A 16,601-nucleotide genomic window follows, 5' to 3' on the forward strand; every position below is an offset into this window, starting at 1 on the left:
AAGCCTCAGCAACAGGGACAAAAATCATTAGCATTTGACGATTCCCATAAGAAAAGCTTAGGTTTTTTGTTTTTAATTTTTATTTATTTGGCTGCCTTGGGTCTTAGTTGCGGCATGAGGGGTTTTTTAGTTGCAACGTGTGGGATCTAGTCCCCTGACCAGGGATTGAACCTGGGCCCCCTGCACTGGGAGCACGGAGTCCTAGCCACTGGACCACCAGGGAAGTCCCAAAAGGTTAGGTTTTAAAAGAAAAGCATAATAGAAGAAGAAAGAGATCTAGAAAAAGGATAAGGGTGGACAGGAAAAGTCAAGAGTCCCGTGAGTCTTTTAATGAGTGGGAGGCCAGAGAGAGCCAGAGGTGGTTTGGCTGTTGGGAAGCGGGACGTGATTGTTCAGGACGGGCTGGTGCATGGGAGGGAGGTGAGGGTCTGAAGCAGGACAAGGAGGAGGATGTGAAAGTGCTATGCTGAGCGTTAAGGATGTATCCCTGCCCTCCCCTTCAACCTTGGCATTTCCTCCAGAGACTGAGAATGTATTCAATATGCTTTACTTTTTTGAATCTCTGGCCTCTTTCTCTGAAGGTGACTCTTGTCCTTCAGACCACAAGGTTGCCTGCGTTTTCACAGGATTACGTCTTCCCCCTCGTCGAACTTGGGCTCCATTGGAGGCCTGACCACCACGGCGAGTTGTGGATCTGGGTTTGACCTTCCTCCCATCTGGTGATGTTAACCTAGGCCAACCTCCTGGAACGCCGCAGATGAAGTCTGGGATCCTTGATGTACTCTTGGACCCAGTCGTTGTTGGGGTTGGTACAGATCTCTCGTTTCCGCTTGGTGATGAAGCTGTGGGGGTAGAGTTAGACTGTCAGGGGCCCTGGAGCAGTTAGGGGTCCAGTCCACATGCCCCCCACTTCTAGCTCACTGGGGGCTTGCCTCATGCCTTGTACCACCTCCCTAGGCCTCCCCCTGTCTGGGTCCCCTCAAAAAACTCCCCTCTCTGGCCTCTAGACCTCATCATCTCTTCTTTCAGCCCCTCTCCATTCAGCCTAGACCCTCAGGCTCGGGTTCCACTATGGCCACCATTTCTTGGACCACATGAACCAGCCATGTGCCTCTGTAAGTGGCAAAGTCTAGAACAAACCCCAGGCCTGTCCCGTGAGAGTCAAAGCCCAGGCCCTTAACTGCTGCTCCCCTGTTCTAGCATGGAGACTTGGTTCTGTGTACCCCGATCCAGCCTTGGGCTCCCCTTCCCGCTGCCTGTAAATGTCTGCAGGAAGGTGCTTACATGATTGCTGGCAGGTGACAGTTGAGGGCCCGTCTGTATCCCACCACGAGTTTTCTTGGCAATACTTTCTCATGATACTTCAGGCAGCAGGTGGGTGGGGGGTTCACCGACTCAGGAATTTCTGAGGGGATGACATTGAAAACTGAGTTAAGAAGGCAGAGAGGGAGCCCATGGCTGCCCACCTCCATCTCCCATCTCTTGCATTTTGTCCGTTCTTCGGATGGCAAAGCCATCTGTCAGCAGGGATTGATGGTAGCTTGATGGGTAACAGGTGAAAAAGATGAATCTTCTGTAGATCTTTCAGCCTCTGGACTGAGCTTCATCAAGTACAAAGGACAGGGGGATTCACATTTGCTGATGAACTTGACTGGGCAAACATGTATTGAGCTCCTATTACAAGCCAGGCTCTATGGGAGTTAGAACATGCGGAAGATACAGTCACTACTCTTGTGTCCCTTACAGACCAGTCTGGGTGAAAAAGCAAAGTGAAAATATAAACACTACAATAGAATGTAGTCTGGGATAGACTAAAATTTGATGCAAGGGGCCATGGGAACAGAACTAGGAACACCTGACCCAGCCTGGCTGGTTGAGGAAGAAGTCCCGCAGAAGGTGGTGTCTGAGCTGATTCCTGAGGGATGAGCAGGACTTAGGCAGACAGAGGGGTCATGGGATCTGGAAGAAAGAAATATATGGAGGCCTGAGGTGGGGGAAGCCCAGCATATCTGGGAGGATGGAGCAGTTCCAAGGAGCCACAGTGCAAGGTGGGAAGGAAGAAGTAGGAAGAGGATATTAAAGAGGGTGGGGAGGGCTGCACCCCTTCTGAACTATGTCGGGGAGCCTGCATTCTGTCCTAGAGGCACCAGAGAAGCTGAGGTCGGGGGGAGGCTGAGATGCAGGGATGAGCAGGAGATGTCAGGGCAAGGGGAAAAGGCTTGTATTTAAGTTTTGGGGCCAGACAGCATGGGTTGGAGTTTTGACTAAGTGACCTGAATCATGGGCAAATTTCTTAATCTCTCTGGATGTCTTCACCCATTAAATGAAGGTATAAAAGCTCCGTCCTACACAGTAGGGGAAGGAGAAGGCAGGATGAATTGAGACAGTGGCATTGACGTATATATGCTATCATGTGTAAAACAGAGAGCTAGTGGGAAGCTGCTGTATAACCTAGGGTGCCCAGCTCAGTGCCCTCTGATGACCTAAAGAGGAGGGATGATGGGTGGGAGGGAGGCCCAAGAGGGTGAGGATGTGTGCAAACATACAGCTGATTCACATTGTGAACAAAACATTGTAAAACAGTTATTCTGCAAGTAACAAAATATCCTATGCTACACCATAATGAAACAATATTTAAAAAGAATGCATATATATGTATAACCAAGTCACTTTGCTGTATAACAAGAGTTAACAACATTGTAAATCAACTATAAAAATAAATCAATAATAAGAAAAAGAAGTTATGTCCTAAGATTGTGGTGAGGATGAGTTGAGAAAATGCTTGCAAAACCCTTAACTCAGAGTCTGGTGTAGAAACTGTCAGTGCTTGTGATTAAGAGCTGATGGTAGGGAGAATGGATACATGTGTAAGTATGGCTGAGTTCCTTCCCTGTCCACCTGAAACTATCACAACATTGTTAATGGCTGTACTCCAATACAAGATAAAAACTTTTTCTTTTTTTTTTTTTTAAGAGGTAATGGTAGTAATGGCCACTCTACTGGCTTGGAAAGTATTTTCTCTCCCTCTCTGACACTGCCAGGAGGCCAGACTTGGTTGGTTGGTAGCGCTGTGTCTCCCTGGAGCTCCCTTGACTGCTCATCATTCAAGGATATCACCTTCCCCAGCTCCCAGACCTGCAGAGTGCAAATCCCTGACCAGTAGGTGGCAAAGCTTGAGACGTCTCCAGGGCACCATTTGGCTAATCCATGCTTTGGCTGGGCCATTTTTCTTCCTGCCTGACCTTTCCAAAGGGCGATATTGCCCCCTCCCACCCCCAGGAGGCACCTCTACCCATAGTGGCCCTGGTTCTTTAAGGCAACGTTTACAGGGACCAGGGGCGTCCTGAGAGTATGTGGGCAGATTACATGGTGTGTGTGACCCTCGCTCCCCCGAGGGTTCACAAAGGCAGAATCCAGCCAGACTACGTGCCAAGGGCAGCCTTAGGGAGAAAGGAAGGGCTGGGGCCATTAAAGGCGGGTATGTACTGAGAGATGGCCTGAGTCTCTGGTCCCTTGCCTGTCACCAGCCCTCATAAATGCTGGTAGAGGCAGAGCCCATGCGTCTGTCTCATGGCTGCAAAGCCTTTCAATCTCCTTCAACCCCTTTTCTGTTTTCTACAAACTTTTTTAGCCCTAGGCTGGGAGATGGAGACAAGGGTCCAGAAATCCTCAAATGGCACAAGTGGGCATCCCACTGGGGCGTCTCTTGGTTGCCATGACAGTCCCAGAAATCTACAACAGATCCTGCCCGCAAGGGGTGTCTAGATTCAGACTCCCCGTTCTGGGCTTAGCCCCAAATCTCCCTCCTCCGGCCTCCCTGACTCCCTCGGTCCTGCCCTGCCTGAGCAGGCATGGCTTTTCCCACCCACTTGCCTCGCCTTCCTCCTCATCACATACGTTTGTGATTGTCCCTTCTGCTCCTTCCTTGGCTCTTCCTCCTAAATGATCATTCCTGCTGTGTCCTCAGGACTCCTGACGTGACCTCGACCCAGCTTCCTGAAACTGCCCAGCCCCAGCAGCTCTGGAGCGCAGCTCAGCTCTGCTTGCCAGGGGCCAGTGTGCAGCAGCATGGGTGCAGGTGGGGGCCTGGGGCTGATGATGGAGGCCTGAGAGCACTCTTGGCATCACCCTGGCCCGCTCCCTGTTCCCTTGGCTCAGTGCCGCCCTCCAGGGGTAGGTGGACTCACTTGGCTGACTGTGAACAACAGAAGTGATGGTGAGAATGAGGAGAAAGAGGGCAGCCACGGAGACCTTCATCCTCTCAGTGGGCAGTCAGGCTCCGGTAGAGGCTGGGCGGACACAGTCTCCTTCCTTGCTGGTCACCCACGTGGGGCCCTCAGCTCTCTGGACTCTGACCACTTCAGAGGGGGTGGAGGAGGAGAGACGATGGTCCTCCCTTCCTGTTTGCTGAAAGGGAGGGCAGTGGAGGGTGGGGTCTGGTGCACAGTTGAATTTGCTAATATTTGCATCTGCATGAAGGAAAAGAGAAAGGGAAGAACATGCTCTGGGTGTCAGCTCCCTTCAGGCCCTATTTTACTTAAACTTCACAGAGGGGAGTAGAGACTTTATTCCCATTTTGCAGATGAGGCCCCTGAGGCTTAGAGAGGCTAAATAAATCTCACGTGGGTAGGAGGCAGATGCTGTTTAGTCACTAAGTCGACTCGACTTTTTGTGGCCCCATGGACTGTAACCCACCAGGCTCCTCTGTCTGTGGGGTTCTCCAGGCCAGAATACTGGAGTGGGTTGCCATGCCCTCCTCCAGGGCATCTTCTCGACCCAGGGATTGAACCTACGTCTCCTCCATTGACAGGCGGATTCTTTACCACGGAGCCAGATAGGCAGTCCTGGAAACAGAATCTGTGTGGCTTCATCGTGTTCCCCGCCCCCATCTCTACTTTGGGAAAGAAGAGGGAAGGTTGAACCAACCTTTTCCCCAGGTGATCAGTCTTTGGGAGGCCAACAGAAAGCAGGGTTAGAGAGAGCACAGACTGAGGCAAGGGTAGGGTTTAGTGACCTTGGAAAAGAGTGTCCCCCTCGCCCCCTGTCCAAGGACACACGATGGAACTCACACTTTCTTGTTGTAGATTATGCCACTAATACTCTTCCCCCCATTCCTAAAGGGCCAGATCTTTGGGTCCCTGTTTGCTGAAATGTTTGTCTCATTTGTCGATGCTCTCATTTACCTCTTTGGACCTCGGACTGGGAACCAGTTTCAGGTCTAATTGGCTGATCCCTCCTGGGTGCCCTCGTGCATGCGGGTAAAGTCTCTTCAGTTGTGTCCAACTATTTGCGACCCCATGGACTGTAGCCTGCCAGGCTCCTCTGTCCTTCGGACTCTCCAGGCAAAAATACTGGAGTGGGTTGCTGTATTCTCTTCCAGGGGATCTTCCTAACCCAGAGATCAGACCAGCTTCTCTTAGGTCTCCGGCATTGGCAGGCGAGTTCTTTACCCCTAGCGCCACCTGGGAAGCCTGGGTGCCCTCAGTGTGGGTTAATCCAATCTGCCACCATGGCCAATCATGGCCAGCAGAGGGCCGTCCAACACGGTGAACCTGACAACCTGCTTCTGGGTCCCAGAGTTCCAGCTTCCGCCCTTGGCTTTGGCTAAAGCTGGATCTGCCCCCTCTGGCTTCCCTGGTGGCTCAATGATAAAGAATCCTCCTGCAATGCAGGAGTCGCAGGAGACGTAGGTTCAATCCCTGGGTTGGGAAGATGCCCTGGAGGAGGGCATGGCAACCCACTCCAGTAGAGGGGCTTGGTGGGCTACAAAGCGACTTAGCGTGGGCCTGTGGACCTGCCCCTCAGTATCTTCTCTTTTCAGACTGCCTCAGAACCCTGTTCCAGGCTGAAGGCAGCTTTCAGAGAAGAAATGAAAAAGGGGATTTGCTCTTTGATGGACTGTGACCTCTAGAGGCATGAGGGAGTGTTTCAGGAGATGGCAGTTGTGGGGGACGGGGCATGGGGAAATAAGGATGTCGAAAATCCTTGTGGGTCTTTCTGTTTGGCAAGATTGCTTATAAAATAGGGAAAAGCACGCAATGCAATTAGTCCTGGTGGGTTCAAGGCAGTTAGTGGTGGTAAAGCTGTGGCTTTTTATGAGGGTAGAGGGGTAGGTATATGAGATACCCCTTAACCTCTGTATGTGGAGGAGAGGAGGTATGAGGAAGCCTGCTGTGCCTTTGCTGTGCAGGCACCCTTGGTCTTTGTGGGGGGCTGGAGACCATGGAGGGTGGTCATAGTGTCTACACTGGGTGTGCTCTTCCTCTGTGTATGCAGAGCTCCTTGAACCTGGAAGATGGGTCTGAGAGCCTTTGGGGTCAGCTGGAACATAAGCTTCCTCTTGGTTCCTTTCTCATTCCATCTATCCACCCATCCACCATCCATTCATCCACCCATCTATGCATTCATCCATCCACCCATTCATCCATCCACTATCCATCCATCCACCCATCTATCTATCCATCCATTTATGCATCCATCCACCCATTCATCCACCATCCACTATCCATCCATCCATCCACCCATCTATCCATCCATCCGTTTATGCATCCATCCACTCATTCATCCACCATCCATCCATCCATCCACTGATCTATTCATCCATTTATCCACCCACCCATCTATGCATCTATCCATCCACCCATCATCTATGCACCATCCATTCATTCATCTATGCATTCATCCATCCACCCGTTCATCCACCATCCACTATCCATCCATCTATGCATGCATACATCCATCCATCCATCCATCTATCCACCCACCCATCCATCCACTTCCTGAGCACCTGATGTGGGCCAGACTTTTTGCTCTGCCTTGTGAAGTACACAAAAATGAATACAACAATATAGTGCAACCTGATGTGTGTATGTGGATGGGGAAGAATTGGATAAAATTTGTCCATCAATCATTCCTATCTTAGCCAGCAGGGAACAAAGGCCTTGGGACCAGCACAGAAAAAGACTATGGAACTTAACTGTTATAGAGAGGCCTTTATGAAGATGTAGCTGCAAAATCAAGCTTTCCTTGTGAAGCTTAAATAAATGAATGCACATAGAGTGCTTTAGCAGAGTGCTTGGACTATGGAGGAGCTACAAAAATAGTATCTGTTTTTATTGTGGTCATTACTGTCTCAAGGTAGTGTGTCTTCCTCACTTCCTGCTCAGTTTCTCTTTACCTTCATGGCAGACCTGACCCATTTTTTTTTTTTTTCACCAGGCTCTGGCCAAACTTCTGCAGAGTGAAGCATGAAGCTGAGGGTGGCACCCCGAGCTGCCCTTCCAGAGCAGGCATGGCTGGGCTCACCAGTGTCCTCAAGTCCACTGCCAGCGGGGAAATTTAGTAGAAATGAATGAGGGCAGGGAAGGGCCTGACTGGTCTTTAATTCAAGTCAGGGCATCTCCCAGGAGGCGGCTGGGGCTGAGCTGGGAGGAGGGGAGTGGGGTTCAACCCCCTCTCTTTAAATCCCGAGCTGTGTCCTTCTCCATTACTTCTGGGTCACTCCTCCAGTTCCTTGATATAGTCCTGGACCCAGCCATCACGGGGGTTTGCACAGATGTAATTGCCCTTCTTGGTGATGAAGCTGTGGAACAACAGGGGAGAAGGATGACCAACCAAGGCTCCGGGAGCCGGGAAGCAACAGCCAGTCCTTCCTTCTTCACAGATTCCTCATTCCACCCTGACTGGTTCCCCTTCCTTAGTTAGAGGCAGCCCAGGGCCAGTGTCTTTTCGGAGATACACCCTCCAGCCCCTCAGGGCAGCTTAGACCCGTCCAGTCTCCATGCCCAACCCAGGAGGTGTCCCTTGCCTCTCCTTCCCCTCCCCACCACACCCTCATCCATGGGCCCAGCTTCCTCCTGGCCCCAGCAGGGCCCCCCTGATGGCCCCTGAGCCCCAAGTCTGCTTCCCCCCACCCCACCCCGTGCTGCTTCTCTCTATGGACACACCTGAGAGCACTCTGGGGAGCACCCATCCTGCGTTCTCCCCCCTGCCCTTCCCCACCGTGCTCCCAGCCCTACGGGCTCCCCCTCCCCCAGGGCGGTGTGTGGGTTCCACCTACATGATTCCAGGCTTGGAGCACTGGCTGCTGGTCTCATAATAGCTTGAAACACGCTGCCGGGGGACTGGCCGGCTCACATAGGTGAGGCAGCACTCGGCGGGGTGGTAAGGTCCTCCTGAGGAGAAAGAGGGGAGTGAGCTGAGATCAGGATGCTCGTTAAAGATGCAGGGTGCTGACTGCCTCTGGAACCCTAGGGGGTGCAGGAGGGAAGGAAGGAGAGCACCCCAGAATTCAGAGAGAGAGCTGTAGAAAAAGCTCAGTCCCCTGGCCTCCCTCTCAGGCTAATCCCCGGGCTCCTCTTTATCTCCTCCTTCATCACTGATCACCCTGCCTCCCTTTCTCTCACCCCCGTGGAGTCCTTTACCAAAGTCACCTCATGGACTGTAGCCCGCCAGGCTCCCCTGTCCAAGGAATCCTCCAGGCCAGAATACTGGAGTGGGTTTCCCATTCCCTTCTCCAGGGGATCTTCCCTGACCCAGGGATCAAGCCCAGGTCTCCTGCATTGCAGGCAGATTCTTTACCATCTGAGCCACCAGGGAAGCTATGTTGTCATGAGCCCCCCTGCTCTAAACCGGCCAGCTCCCTGACCCCACATTAGACAAAAATACCCATCCTATAGCATCCTAACCAACCACCTAACACCACCCTTCTAGCAAGAAGTTTCTTTGTCTTGAGGCTATAAAAAGTGGCTACCAGCCCACAAAAGGCACTGTCCTTGTCTTGAGCCAGCCCACTGGCCTAACAGCATCTCCTGCTCTAGTAAACTCTCTTCTCCTCTCATTCTGCCTCATGTCTGGAAATTCTTTTCCAACCTGCACATAGACCACGACAATTGCCGCCTCCCCCCCAAAGGACTAGCTGATGACTTTGAACTCTGGATGGAAGCGCAGCAAAGTCCAGATCTCAGTGAGCACACAACCCTGGGGAGAAGGGATATTAGGGGGGAAAAGCCCCAATAGGATTGGAGATGCAGATCCTGTCCCTCCCAGTGCCCCCATCCTGCCTGATGCCCACTGAACCCACGCCCTGCCAAGAGGGCAGAATGCCCACACCAAGACCCACAGACAATGACCAGGGAGCTAGGACTCCCAGATCTAACCCCATCCAGCCTCTGTTGGCTTTGCACCCATCACCCCCATGTCTGCTCATCTGTGAACAAGGCGGTTAACTGCTTTGGCGGCTGACTGCATTTTACACACAGCTTCCTGGAGATGCAGAGGCACTGGGGAGCTGAGTCACGGGTATAAGACCCCATCTGCCGTTTTTTCCCTGTTTTACATTTTGGGCCTCCTGTGTAAGATTTTGCTGGAAGAAAAATTTTCCTGATCTGAAACACTTTAAAAAAATCACTGTATTTTTCAGTTATTTTTTGATTCCAAAATTTCATGGCTCTTGTAGGAGGTGCTCTTGGTGACAACAAAGTCACACCAAGATCGAATCACAGGGGCAGCAGGGGAGGGGTTTCAGATCAAGGGCCTTGCAGTTAGGGGGTGCAGTGATTGGGGCTGTCACGCTATGTGACCAACCTGGACAGAAATATGGGTGTGCACAGCGATGGCCTCGGGATCCCTGAGGTGCTTGGGTGGCAAGGGAAGGGCTGGTCGTCTTATGAGCGCCATGTCCAGCAGCACTCGCACCCCCTAAAGAGTGGAGTAAGGGACCCCCCTGGTCCCTGAGAAGCAGAGTCACTGCATCCTCTGAGCTGCCCAGTGACTCCTCAGATAAGCAAAGCAAACTGTCCCCATTCCACCCGGTTTAGTCTAGCTCTACTTCAACAGCCTTCTATGTCTCCCCTCAGTTTCTAGAAAGGAAACGAGGTAAAATTGCAGAGTGAGGAATAGCTTGGGTTGCCTGTAAAGGCAGCTCTTCCGAAGAAACAAGCTGAAAAATGGTGGCCTAGGAGCTCCCCCATCCCAACTGTTCCATTCCCCCAAGTACATACCCAAGTGATGCTACACTCATGGGGTAGGGAGACCCTGGAAGCAGCCTGGACCCAAATCTCAGGGGGTAAAGGGACAAAGTGACCTTGAGGTCCCGAACACGTCTTCCCAGTCTCCTGGGGGATAATGAGCCCAAATGGGATGGGCCTGTCTTTAGTTTAATGGCAAAGAGAGAGGAATGGAGGGAGTGAAGAGATAACCTGGCCTCACGGCATGGCGTTGGCAGGGAGGGGACTGGTCCTGGGCAATGTGAGGATGAAACCAGTTTAAGAGGACATCAGACACAGTGGAATACTACTCAGCTGTAAAAAGAATGAAATATTGCCATTTGCAGCCACCTGGTTGGACTTGGAGGGCATTATGCTAAGTGATTCCCTGATAGTTCGGTTGGTAAAGAATCGCCTGCAATGCAGGAGACCCCGGTTTGATTCCTGGGCCGGGAAGATCCACTGGAGAAGGGATAGGCTACCCACTCCAGTATTCTTGGGCTTCCCTTGTGGCTCAGCTGTTAAAGAATCTGCCTGCAATGTGGGAGAATTGGTTTTGATCCCTGGATTGGGAAGATCCCCTGTAGAAGGGAAAGGGTGCCCATTCTGGCCTGGAGAATTCCACAGATTATATCCATGGGGTTGCAAAGAGTAGGACACGACTGAGTGACTTTCACAGCAACAGAGCATGCTAAGTGAAATAAATCAGACAGAAAAATAAACACAGTATCATATCCTTATATGTAGAATCTAAAAAACACAACAAACAAATGAGTAGAACAAAAAAGAAATAGATTCACAGATATACAGAACAATAGTGTTTACCAGTAGGGAGAAGGAAGGGGGGAGGGGCAAAGTTGGGCTAGGGGATTAAGAGGTACAAACAATTAAGTATAAAATAAGCTACAAGGATACATTATACAACACAGGGAATACAGTCAATATTTTATAACTATAAATTGAATATGATCTTTACAAATTATGAATCACTATATTAGACACCTTAGGTAATATAACCTTGTGTATGCATGCGTGCTAAGTTACTTCAGTCGTGTCTGACTCTTTGTGACCCTATGGACTGCAGCCCACCAGACTCCTCTGTCCATGGGATTTCCCAGGCAAGAGTACTGGAGTGGGTTGCCGTATCCTCTTTTAGGGGATCTTCCCCACCCAGGGATCCAACCCAAGTCTCTTGCATCTCCTGCACTGGCAGTGGGGTTCTTTAACACTGGCGCCACCTGGGAAGTCTATACAATCTTGTATAGCAACTATGTTGTTGTTATTTAGTTGCTAAATAGTATCTGACACTTTGCCACCCCTGGATTGTAACTGGCCAGGTTCCTCTGTCAGTGGGATTCTCCAGGTAAGAACACTGGAGTGGGCTGCTGTATCTTCCTCTAGGGGGTCTCCCCGATCCAGAGATTAAACCCGCATCTCCTGCTTGGCAGGAGGATTCTTTACCACTGAGCCACCTGGGGAGCCCACAGCAACTATACTTCAGTAATAAAGAAAAGAAGACACTAGACCCCCTTCTAGAGCCCCTTTCTCTTCGCATCCCAGCAACCCGGCTCCTGCTTGCTCTCTGCAGGGACCAGGTTGGAAGGTGTTGCACTCACTGAAAGACGATCCATTCTTGGACCCAAGGGCCACAGTGATGCTGAGGAGGAGGAGGAAGGAGACGGCTGCTGTGGAGACCTTCATCCTCCCATGGAGGAGCAGCTGCAGGAGGAGAGGCAGCCTGGTAGGGGCTTCAGAGGCTTCCTGGGCTTCGGAAGTTTTGAGAAATGTTCATCTAGACAATTTTTTTTTTTTTTCCAGTAAGGGAACTAGGATTTCAAAGGGAAGTAGGAAGCAGTAGATCCCTCAGCGATTTCACATCCTGCACATGTGTTGAGGGTGGAGTGAAGGAAGCCTGGAGAGCCAAGATTTCAGACAGGAAATTGACCTCCACCCTAGTGGGAATATGTTTAACCCTTTTCTATTGCCATATTTTAGATATGATTTTTTATTTTTTATCCCATGCTCAGTCGCACAGTCATATCTGACTCTTTGTGACCCCATGGACTGTAGCCCACCAGGCTCTTCTGTCCATGGGATTCTCCAGGCAAGAATACTAGAGTGGGTTGCCATGTCCTACTCCAGGGGATCTTCCTGACCCAGGGATCGAACCCACATTTCCTGCATCTCCTGCATTGGCAGGTGAATTCTTTACCACTGAGCAACTTGGGAAGCCCTGTTTAACCCTCTGACATACGCCTTTCCTTAGTCATAGATAGACCACGAGCCCTATGGGGAGGGAAGACTGGCTCAGCCTTAGTTCAAGATCTCAAGGCTGGGATGTGTCCTGTACTTAGTTCCGGTTCCAGGCCCCAGAGCAAGGCTGTATGGGGGCCGGAGGTCAGAGGGGATTTGAGGTAATAGGATAGGGTCTCCAGTCTTGGAAATCCTCACTTAAGCTCTTCAATAGAACCTTTGGCTCCCAACCTCATCCTCACTCCTTCACTGTCCCTTGAGGGTGAAGAAGTGCCATGGTGCTCACTAGATAATTTATTTAACAAGCTTTATACTTTAATATGGGGCTTCCCAGGCGGTGCTAGTGGTAAAGAACCCGCTTGCCAATACAGGAGATATAAAAGACGTGAGTTTGATCCCTGGATCAGGAACATCCCCTGGAGGAGGGTATGGCAACCCGCTCCAGTATTCTTGCCTGGAGAATCCCATGGACAGAGGATACAGTCCATAGGGTTGCAAAGAGTTGGACATGACTGAAGCAACCTCAGGTGCACACACACACACTTTAATACACACTAGCTGTTGTCCCAAATGCTTCATGAATTTAGGCATTTTAAGCCTTATATTATAAGGCTTAAATTATATTAGCTTATATTATATTAGCAGTTGAGGAAACTGAGGCACAGAAAGCATCCATAACTTGCCCAAGCTCTGACAGTTGATAAGTGGAATCAGGCTTCAAACTCCAATCAGGTAGTCTGGTTCCCAAGTCTATGTTCTTTAAAAAAAAAAAATATTTATCTAATTACTTGGCTGTACTGAGTCTTAGTTGCAGTGTGCAGGATCTTCGTCTTCATAGTGGCACATGAGATATTTAGCTGTGGCATGAGGAATTTTCAACTGTGGCACGTGGGACCTAGATTCCTGACAAAGGGGTGGGACCTAGCTTCCTGACAAAGGGATGGAACCTAGGCACCCTGCATTAAGAGCATGGAGTCTTAGCCACTGGACAACCAGGGAAGTCTTCCAAGTCTGTGTTCTTAACCACTATGCTATGGAGAAGAACCATGGGAGTCCCAATCGAGTGGTTTCTAAAATTGTCCTGCTTGGTTTGGCTTCTCTATAAAACCTTTGGTCTGAGACATTTCTGAGTTCAGGGAGTAGACCTCTTTGGGACCGTCTCCTGGTTTCTCACTTTGTGACAGAGAAGCTTAATGGGAACCTAGAAGATGCCTTATTTGGGGTTCAGTTCAGTTCAGTCGCTCAGTCGTGTCTGACTCTTTGCAACCCCATGGACTGCAGCACTCCAGGCTTCCCTGTCCATCACCAACTCCCAGAGGCTACTCAAACTCATGTCCATCGAGTTGGTGATGCCATCCAACCATCTCATCCTCTGTCACCCCCTTCTTCTCTTGCCTTCAATCTTTCCCAGCATCAGGGTCTTTTCCAATGAGTCAGTTCTTCACTTCAGGTGGTCAAAGTATTGGAGTCAGTCCTTCAGCGTCAGTCCTTCCAGTGAATATTCAGGACTGATTTCCTTTAGGATGGACTGGTTGGATGTCTTTGCAGTCCAAGGGACTCTAGCAGGCAGCTAGCAGGTTTCTTGGACTAGCAGTGGCCTGGAGCTCAGTGCTGGAAACTGTTCTGAAGCTGCGTCCATGGATCATGTGACTGATGTGCTTTCTGTGAAGGGGAAGCTTGGTGCTACATATTTGCTGTCCTTAGATCTGTCTACATGGGCCATTTACAGAGGAGAAGTTGGGACTCAGGAAGGGCAGAGACTCGCTCACATCATGAAATGATTTGGATGCAGGACCAATCCACTCTTCCATCTCTCAGTCCAGTAGCCTTGACCACGCTCTTCCAGGGGGGGCCCTTGCCCCATTCTTTCTGCTTTTGTGGTTAGAAGGCTGTTTCCATCTTCTCTCCTCCACTCATCGAGGCAGGGCAGGCCTAGCAGATAGCAAATGATCTGTAAGTATATGTTTTATTTATTTACTTAAAAAATATTTATTTGGCTGTGTTGGGTCTTAGTTGCAGCATGCAAAACCTTCCTTGCAGCATATGGACTCTCTAGCTGTGGTTTGTGGGCTCAGTTGCTCTGCAGAATCTTAGTTATCCAACCAGGGATCGAACCTGTATCCCCTGCATTGCAGGGTAGATTCTTAACCACTGGACCATCGTGGAAATTCCTCTAAGTGTATGTTTCAGAAGAAGGATGAATTAAGCTGGTCTAAGTAGGTGCCCAATATGCTACTGGAGATCAGTGGAGAAATAACTCCAGAAAGAATGAAGGGATGGAGCCAAAGCAAAAACAATACCCAGCTGTGGATGTGACTGGTGATAGAAGCAAGGTCCGATGCTGTAAAGAGCAATATTGCATAGGAACCTGGAATATCAGTTCCATGAATCAAAGCAAATTGGAAGTGGTCAAACAAGAGATGGCAAGAGTGAACGTCGACATTCTAGGAATTAGCAAACTCAAATGGACTGGAATGGGTGAATTTAACTCAGATGACCATTATATCTACTACTGCAGGCAGGAAACCCTCAGAAGAAATGGAGTAGCCATCATGGTCAACAAAAGAGTCCGAAATGCAGTACTTGGATGCAATCTCAAAAACGACAGAATGATCTCTGCTCGTCTCCAAGGCAAACCATTCAATATCACAGTAATCCAAGTCTAGGCCCCAACCAGTAACGCTGAAGAAGCTGACGTTGAATGGTTCTATGAAGACCTACAAGACCTTTTAGAACTAACACCCAAAAAAGATGTCCTTTTCATTAGAGGGGACTGGAATGCAAAAGTAGGAAGTCAAGGAACACCTGGAGTAACAGGCAAATTTGGCCTTGGAATACGGAATGAAGCAGGGCAAAGACTAATAGAGTTTTGCCAAGAGAACACACTGGTCATAGCAAATACCCTCTTCCAACAACACAAGAGAAGACTCTACACATGGACATCACCAGATGGTCAACACCGAAATCAAATTGATTATATTCTTTGCAGCCAAAGATGGAGAAGCTCTATACAGTCAGCAAAAACAAGACCAGGAGCTGACTGTGGCTCAGATCATGAGCTCCTTATTGCCAAATTCAGACTTAAATTGAAAAAAGTAGGGAAAACCACTAGACCATTCAGGTATGACCTAAATCAAATCCCTTATGATTATACAGTGGAAGTGAGAAATAGATTTAAGGGCCTAGATCTGATAGAGTGCCTGATGAACTATGGACTGAGGTTTGTGACATTGTACAGGAGACAGGGATCAAGATCATCCCCATGGAAAAGAAATGCAAAAAAGCAAAATGGCTGTCTGGGAAGGCCTTACAAATAGCTGTGAAAAGAATAGAAGCGAAAAGCAAAGGAGAAAAGGAAAGATATAAGCATCTGAATGCAGAGTTCCAAAGAATAGCAAGAAGAGATAAGAAAGCCTTCCTCAGCGATCAGTGCAAAGAAATAGAGGAAAACAACAGAATGGGGAAGACTAGAGATCTCTTCAAGAAAATTAGAGATACCAAGGGAACATTTCATGCAAAGATGGGCTCGATAAAGGACAAAAATGGTATGGACCTAACAGAAGCAGAAGATATTAAGAAGAGGTGGCAAGAATACACAGAACTATACAAAAAAGATCTTCATGACCCAGATAATCACGATGGTGTGATCACTCACCTAGAGCCAGACATCCTGGAATGTGAAGTCAAGTGGGCCTTAGAAAGCATCACTACGAACAAAGCTAGTGGAGGTGATGGAATTCCAGTTGAACTCTTTCAAATCCTGAAAGATGATGCTGTGAAAGTGCTGCACTCAATATGCCAGCAAATTTGGAAAACTCAGCAGTGGCCACAGGACTGGAAAAGGTCAGTTTTCATTCCAATCCCAAAGTAAGGCAATGCCAAAGAATGCTCAAACTACCGCACAATTGCACTCATCTCACATAATAGTAAGGTAATGCTCAAAATTCTCCAAGCCAGGCTTCAGCAATACATGAACCGTGAACTTCCAGATGTTCAAGCTGATTTTAGAAAAGGCAGAGGAACCAGAGATCAAATTGCCAACATCCTCTGGATCATCAAAAAAGCAAGAGAGTTCCAGAAAAACGTCTACTTCTGCTTTATTGACTATGCCAAAGCCTTTGACTGTGTGGATCACAATAAACTGTGGAAAATTCTGAAAGAGATGGGAATACCAGACCACCTGACCTGCCTTTTGAGAAATTTGTATGCAGGTCAGGAAGCAACAGTTAGAACTGGACATGGAACAACAGACTGGTTCCAAATAGGAAAAGGAGTACGTCAAGGCTGTATATTGTCACCCTGTTTATTTAACTTATATGCAGAGTACATCATGAGAAACGCTGGACTGGAAGAAACACAAGC

At 49.2% G+C, this 16,601-nt stretch overlaps 2 protein-coding genes across 2 annotated transcripts; both read right to left on the reverse strand.

Annotated features, from left to right (window-relative positions):
* Window positions 1–62: 62 nt before the first annotated feature.
* Window positions 63–4,380, reverse strand: CCL16 (C-C motif chemokine ligand 16). Its single transcript, XM_006048067.4, has 3 exons — window positions 4,188–4,380; window positions 1,285–1,405; window positions 63–842 (listed from the first exon to the last, which is right to left on the reverse strand). Exons 1-3 carry the CDS (start codon window positions 4,255–4,257, stop codon window positions 731–733), a joined length of 303 nt encoding a protein of 100 aa, XP_006048129.1. The 5' UTR covers window positions 4,258–4,380; the 3' UTR covers window positions 63–730.
* Window positions 4,381–7,363: 2,983 nt separating this feature from the next.
* LOC102389589 (C-C motif chemokine 14) lies at window positions 7,364–11,810 on the reverse strand. Its single transcript, XM_006048066.4, has 3 exons — window positions 11,603–11,810; window positions 8,060–8,174; window positions 7,364–7,582 (listed from the first exon to the last, which is right to left on the reverse strand). Exons 1-3 carry the CDS (start codon window positions 11,685–11,687, stop codon window positions 7,498–7,500), a joined length of 285 nt encoding a protein of 94 aa, XP_006048128.2. The 5' UTR covers window positions 11,688–11,810; the 3' UTR covers window positions 7,364–7,497.
* Between the last annotated feature and the right edge of the window lie 4,791 nt (window positions 11,811–16,601).

This window comes from Bubalus bubalis, chromosome 3 (assembly GCF_019923935.1).
Source record: "Bubalus bubalis isolate 160015118507 breed Murrah chromosome 3, NDDB_SH_1, whole genome shotgun sequence".
Lineage (NCBI taxonomy): Eukaryota > Metazoa > Chordata > Mammalia > Artiodactyla > Bovidae > Bubalus > Bubalus bubalis.